The sequence below is a fragment of the Macrosteles quadrilineatus genome, unplaced genomic scaffold (assembly GCF_028750875.1).
Source record: "Macrosteles quadrilineatus isolate MER2022 unplaced genomic scaffold, UCM_ALF_1.0 Scaffold_9__3_contigs__length_116548681, whole genome shotgun sequence".
In the NCBI taxonomy this organism is placed as follows: Eukaryota; Metazoa; Arthropoda; class Insecta; order Hemiptera; family Cicadellidae; genus Macrosteles; species Macrosteles quadrilineatus.
Genome location: NW_026542602.1, coordinates 2,044,996 through 2,052,452, shown reverse-complemented (window position 1 = coordinate 2,052,452; position 7,457 = coordinate 2,044,996). Strand labels below are relative to the sequence as shown.

At 31.0% G+C, this 7,457-nt stretch overlaps 1 protein-coding gene across 1 annotated transcript in view; it reads right to left on the bottom strand.

Annotated features, from left to right (window-relative positions):
• Positions 1-645: 645 nt before the first annotated feature.
• Positions 646-7,457, bottom strand: part of LOC129002267 (lachesin-like) — a 182,307-nt gene continuing 175,495 nt past the window's right edge. The window contains exons 10-14 of the mRNA XM_054429945.1: positions 4,885-5,023; positions 4,144-4,292; positions 3,377-3,442; positions 2,226-2,282; positions 646-1,307 (exon numbers count right to left, since the gene is read on the bottom strand). Of these exons, the coding sequence (XP_054285920.1) occupies positions 1,138-1,307; positions 2,226-2,282; positions 3,377-3,442; positions 4,144-4,292; positions 4,885-5,023 (581 nt within the window). The 3' untranslated portion in view covers positions 646-1,137. The remainder of the gene's footprint in view (positions 1,308-2,225; positions 2,283-3,376; positions 3,443-4,143; positions 4,293-4,884; positions 5,024-7,457) is intronic.

Below are 7,457 nucleotides of genomic sequence, written 5' to 3'. Positions count from 1 at the left end.
GCCAAATTGTTTATACAACAATTCGTTTTTCTGTCCCAATATAAATTACTCAATACTTATTGACAGTTACATCCACCAGGGACATCTAACATTAAAATCCATTTATTGTTACATGAATACATCTTCAACATTGTAAACAATATCGTTCCAGTTTAAAGGAAAAGATTACAAAGAAGAAATCATCACTGCTTACAGAAGATTCTTATTTCAGTCCCTCATCCTTATGCTAAAATTAAGTTAGCATTTTAAATTGAAAACCTGATCACATTTTCAGTTTTACAATAAACGGTATGTAAAAGGATTTTACCCGTACTCATAACAGTTTTAAATATTAAATAACTAATGAATCCGTTTGGTTATTTCCATTTATTGTAGCTTCATGGTTTAGCAGGGTTTAGCAACAAGTTTATATCCCATTCCTAATCCATGTAAAGTTTCAGGTTTTATATGTTACATGTAATAAAATTTTCTAAATTATTGATTAAAAAGCAGATTCCAGGCTCTAACCTTTGTATTAATCTTTAAATGCTTCTTTAAAAAGTAATATCATTATAAAGTAATATAAGATTGTGATATTTTAAATCTTTTACCTCCAACACGTCTACTTAAATTGATACTAAAATAACAGATTTATTACGAGATATGTATCAACAGATATAGGTTATTATAACTAATATTAGTATCTTGATATGGACTATTTATTTAATATTATCTATCATGACCTTATCAACTAACCTGTTCACTAACTTATTAAGTAAATGGAAGTAAATTATCACAATAGTTAAGCTTACGTTATACTGCATAACTTACAAAAAAACGTAACTCACTGTAAATTAAAGTTACATTATTTTACAAATTCAACTTATACAATATTTACATATAATTACACTAATACCATTATAAACATCTGTATATAACGCGGTAAGCTACTATTCAATGATTATTTATCTACTTAACGCTCTTATAAAAAATAAGCATTGAAAATATTCAGGTAACAAATCGGTTACAACATGAACAACGAGTACAAAATTCATGTTACATTTACACTAACATCTCAGAACGGGGGCTCTGGTACAGAACCTCAACTAGTCTATCCTATGTGAGCATCGTGTAGTTGTACAGGAGGGACTACAGGCGTCATCTGCTGGAGAGGCAGAGTATCCAGAGGGTGAGGAGGACACAGGTTTGCTGAGAGTGGAGGGAGGTTCCGCTCGTGATGTGCTGTCTGCTGGAGATACCAGACACCTCGTGCTCGTTGTGGTCCACGTAGATTTCCCGCGTTCTTGACGGAGTCGCGTTGAGAGGGTCTGTAACATTTTGGAGGGAAAGTGAAATTTTGTATTTTGCAAGTTAAATGCACAAAGAGAGGACAAGAGTTAGGATCGGACAAGTGGCGCAGATTAAGGTGGAAGGCGTTTGTAGCGGGCCTACTTCAGGAAAAGTATAGTAGAGTTGTATATAATTAGTATTCTTTATATTTTTTCTAGAAATAAGTAGTTAGAGTGAGAGGCCTTCTACATCTTCTGTGCATCAGGGGAGGGGGTGGCCTATGGAGGTCAGGGGCGAGTGAAAACATTATGAGTTGGTATTACGAAGGTTTGTAAACTCTAATTATGAAGTATAGGGAGTAAGTATTTGTTATTATTGTTAGTTGCAAAATTACTGTCACTGGAAAACAATAAACGTTTTATAAATTTTAATCTCGTTGTTTATTCTATGTTATAAACAATTTCCAATATAAAATTTACACAAAAAGTAAATTTTGCAGAGGTATTAATAAGTGTTTTACTCAAGGCCCCATTAAATATCGTGGTTACTATTTAAGAGTACAGAAGTTAAACTATTATTTAATTTGTGAGGTTTATACATTCATTGTTTAAAATACTAAGAGGTTTTAAACTGGGGCAAATTTTGATCGTTATTATTTCGTAATTCATTACACAGTTTGGCGGTTTGGTTTGAACATATATTTATGTTTTCTTTTTAGCCAAACCATCTTAGGTGGTAAAAGTATTGTAGGCCTACGTTTATTGAAAATGGTGTTATCATCTAAATCAACACTTTAATGTTTGGTGGTTAAGTATCGTTTTCACAATTCTTTCATGAATAAAAGATATTTCGTATCATATAAAGTATATAATACAATGAAATGATAATACGTAATTACACATGACAAGTAACACTGATCTGTGCTGGATCTGTACTGATAAGATGACAAGTCTCACCTTGTGTTGTTGTACGTATTACCCTGGTCATCTCTGTAGTAGTGGTTGTCTCTCTCCCTGGAAAGGAAATTTATTACTATACACAAACACCAAACTATATTAATAATTATTACAAATAAAAATGAAAGACTCAATCCTAGAAAAATGCAATGAATCCTCAGTTTGATATAAAATAATCAAACACATAAATACAGAATCCTTGCAAGGATATTCGTTTTATTTATTTATTGATGGAGGAGGTTAATATTAACGTCTTCATTGAAAAACATCGTATTTAAATTTTAAGATTTAAATATGTGTTTGTCTTTTTGACTTTAAGTTAACAATCTTTCTTTTTTATTATGATCCTACTTTAAGGGATAACCATATAGATAAAATTGAAGAACATCGTGAATATCGTTTTAAAGGATTTTACATATTTTTTTAAAGGACATAAAAAGGTTAAAACAATATAAAAACACGATTTCATAAGCATTATTTCCTTTTTCATGTACTGCTGAGGTTTACTTTAAAAGCCTGTAGATTTGAGATTTTTTTTTATTTGTAACATCACCCTAACAGAATATTACGGGCATTACGGTATATGCTATAACTATAATATCGAGCAAAAAACTCTTCAGTGCGTATTTAAAAATTAAATATATATATATATTTGGAGTAGCGCTATTTAATATATTTACCCGTTACGTTTATTTTTGAATTAAAACAGTAATTCTTGGTATGAATATATATTCTACGGACTAACTAGTCATAATGTAAGACTAAATTACTTGCTACCTGTGCGGTCGGTCATCTTTGTTAGAACAGGCCTGTTTTTTAAATGTTTAACTGTTTTATTTATTTATTCGAGTCCGTACTGTGTTTATTTTTATTCTTCTGACGATGCTAACAACTGATCAACTCTACAACATGTACCTGAAGCTGACGATGGTGTTTTAACACCGAAACATGTCCTGAATAGACACAATTTATTGAGCTGTGACGGGAATTACGTAAGTAATTTAGTCTTACATTATGTCCAACAGCTCAGGGGCTACACACATGGATAAAAAAAAAAAAAGAATAACTAGTCATCTTTGAACGTGACCGTACAAAAAAGTTCGGCTTCAATTAATGCTTAAATAATTTATATAAATTAAGTGACAACTTACGTGGAATTGTAAAAGTTGTTGCCTCTGTAGTAGTAGTAGTTGGAAGCACTGTCGGGATTTTGATTTCTGAAAGAAGAGAACACATAATAAAAAAAAAAATGGAATCTTTAATTATAATAGTTTTTAAAAAGCAAACTTGTAATCTTAGATAAAAAACGTAGCAAGTCTTCCAAAACGTTGGACAAATGTATCCTTCGAGTTACATTAGAAAATATCAGTGGTTTAATAGTCAACCTACTATGGTAAAACATACATATCATCTGCTAATACACTTTTAGAAGCTACAAATAAGTACAAATTCAATCACATTAGTCAAATTGTCTGTTCGTATCAACGGGTTGATATTTGCCATCATTGTGTGCACATACTACATTTTTATTAAGGCTAAATTTGATCAAATCTACTGAACCGATTAAGGGATTTTTATTAAGGGATTAAAAAAGTATTTTTTTATCGGTTCTGTTAGACAGCACACTTTTGTGCGTTTTTAAAGACAAATGTGAATGACAGTGAGTGTATAATGGTGTGAGATGATCTGTGCTCTGTGCAGCAATAACCATAATCAGCTGTTTCATTAACCAGAATTATTTACTGAAAACACAATGATAAAGGACAGTTTGGTCTAGTTTTAAAGCATAAAAAAGCCACTGACCATTTTCAAGATTACACAAACGACCTTTTGATAACTAGTTGATGCTTACTGATAGTTAAATATCTAGTAATTGAATCATACAGCTTGGTAAATATATAGTACTGCATTTACTCACCGTACAGCCTAACAATGCCCTCTGCGTTACCCATCGAGTTGGACGATACACACATATAAGTTCCTACGTCACTTTGGTTGAAAGCCTTTATGGACAACTTCATGTGGACTTTGTACGAGTTCCGTACTTCTTCTATCTGAACCCTAGGCCTGTAAGCAAATAGAAACCTTTTAGGTGCATTACATGTTTGATAATTACAGTAATAAATAAACTTTTACATTTTACACTTTTCCTTATTTCCAAACGTGCTGGAAAACATTTCTTTTCTGCATTTTGCAAGAAATAATAATAACTTTGTTTTTAATGTAGTGAGAATATTTGCATGTAAACCTTTCTGACACCGTGTTTACTTCTTACTGCACTTCTTACTGTGTTTACTGTCAGTGCACAAAAATGAACGAAAGCTACATTACCTTTGTAAATTATCTTAGGAATAATCTCTATACTTGTATATGCACTAATGTATTGCTGATCAATAACTAAAAATCTTCAAGGCATACAACATTTACTAGTGCTAAAACGTTTTAGAAGCAAATTCCATTGAAAAATATGTCAACATAAAAACCAAACATACAGTAACTAAATTCAAATTTAAATGGGTTGTATTAATAAATTGTCAACTGTATTTAATTTCTCAATTTTCAGCAAGTAATCGTTATTTATTTTATTTTATATTTCATGTTACTATCAAAAGTTGGAACTTATTGGTTAATAACAACTCGTATAACTTGAGAAACTCACCCTGGTAAAATAACTTGGTCCATGTTCTTTTTCCAGTAGTTGATAGTGTTCGGGTAAGCTTCGGCTGAACACTCCAGTTGAACATCTGTCCCCAATGGAGCTCCTAACAGCTGATTTGGCACCTTGATGACTGGAGGGACTGAAATACAAAATGTAAAGAAATTATAACAAAGTAAGTTAGAAATTACAAGGAATCAATGTAACTGCTTAGATCAAGTGGATAATTTATGCAATAAAACTGCTCTTGAACTGTGGTGTTTAGTTTCGTTTTATTGAGTTCAAAAATAAATTCATGTAACTATATATTTGAAATTATAACCTTCCAATTTTTTATATGAAGTTAATTAAGTGAATAACCTGAATTTGTTTAACATGTTGGTCATAAATATTTTATAAACCAGACTAGCTAGGCCATCTTAATGATAATTGTTCGTATTTTCATAATAATAACCAATTCTTCTCGTCTATACTTTTTTTATGTGGGTAGGATATTATTTATTACGTTTCCCTCCCTACATTTAAACATGCTGGTGTAAAAAAACACTAAATTGTGTTGTGTTCTGTGAAACCTTTTAAGCTGTGTTTTTTTCTTGATATCTTGGAATAATTTAAGTGGGGTTTAAATACTATTCCAGATCAAATTTAAGCTATGTTAAAAAAGTTCACAAATGGCATAAAACATAACAAGAAAATGTCACTTTAATCAAACGTCGGCAACATAAAAAACAAGTAGAGCAACAACACTTTTAAAATTTCATCGTATGTTACGAACCTACTAAAAAAACCTAACTTGAAAATGGAGAGAATAACCATTAGTTAAACACATGTTTCAATAATATCGTTTTGTAAATTTCATTATAATATCGATATTCCGAAACGCTGAACGCTTGTCGAAGCAGGCCAGATAAGTGGAAGGATAGACGCATTTCCATGACAAAAGGCCCATCACTGAGCTATATGGTGAACGTGAATAGACTTTTAACCGAGGAAAAACTAGGTGAATATGAGGAAGCTATATGCATGTTAATTGTGGATATGTTTAACGTATTTTTAAAATACGATTTTTATATTTTATTATATGTTTAATAGTTGTGTGATATGGATATATTAAGGTCCCAAATCGAACCAAAGGTATAGTAAGTTTTAAGAATGTGTTTGGGAACCATCCAAAAATCCGACTATAGTAGATACTCGCTAATCCTGCACGTTAGGAGCTTAGACAGTTGCGGATTACAATAAGTCTTCTAAAAATAGTCTTCATTAAGAGGCAGGCAAACACACTACTCTATATTTAGCGTTATCAGAAAACTGTTGGTTGGTGTATTCCACATTTTATTTTACTGTCTACAATCACAATTGTACCTACTATGAAATAAAAAAAAAAAAATATTATTCAGTCCATTCAACGTCTGCCGATTGCTCCTGAAGTTTTCCGAATGATCGCTTCAACTGCCGAACGCGCTTTTGTGGCTTAGTTTAACACACAACAATTTTGTAGACCACTAGAACTAGATTATCGTGCCAGGACATTGAATACCAGATTTGTCTCCTTTGTAATTGTAGCTTTGTGATTAACTAGTAATTGAATTAGATGAGATAAAAAAAGAATCGATATATTCAATACTTTTGTCTCATTTCTTAAAAACTATATTTTATGTATTTAAAACAAGGATCATACAATTTCGTTCTTAGTTAAAATATTGTTTTAGCATAATTAACTAAGAAAAAATTAAAACGATTAAGAGAATGGGTTAGGATAGGATTAAGAACTCTTTAGTCGACTTCTAATCTGTTTGTGAGAAGGTTCATTCGGAAAACAATAGTTTCCTCTTGATGGCTTTAAGAGCTTAATACGACGAACTAAGTATCCTACAAAACGATTATCTCGTTTATTATATTTCCAGCCGTTACTCTAGCTGCAACATATTTTTACTTTAACTGTGATTTTAAGTGCAACATATTATCCCTATCCATACATAATCACATAAGGGCTAAGAGCTAGTATAAAATTGAATTATAATTTTTTAAATAATACAACAGCTGTAATGTTAATTCATATCCATCAATAACAAGTAACATGTTTAATTCATGTTTATTGGCGTGTTTTTCTGTCAAATATCAGTAACCCACGATCAGTGACTTACACATAGTTTTATGTCTGTGTTCATGCATTGTTTTAACCTAAAAATTAATTTTAAACTTTATTTTGCTGGAAACATTGAGAGTTGATTGGGAAATGTCAATTGACATTTTTCACATATTGCCTTATATTTATGTTAAGACCTTTTTCATATTGTTTGCCTTATATGACAAACAAAAAGGTTAATTAATCAAGGATGAAATTTCGCCCATAAGGTGACAATAGGTAATTTATAATTTTTATTTGCAAATAATTGGTCCTGAAATGCTATAAAAAAGAATTAGTTTTTTGTGGTAAAAATATTTCTCTTAAGTATCAGTAATACTAAGAGGTGGGGGTATGAAGATTTACAAAAACATCCCAAAAATATCAGTAGTGAACCGTCGATGATTATTTGTAACTACTAATTTGATTGTTACTTATTTATAATTTG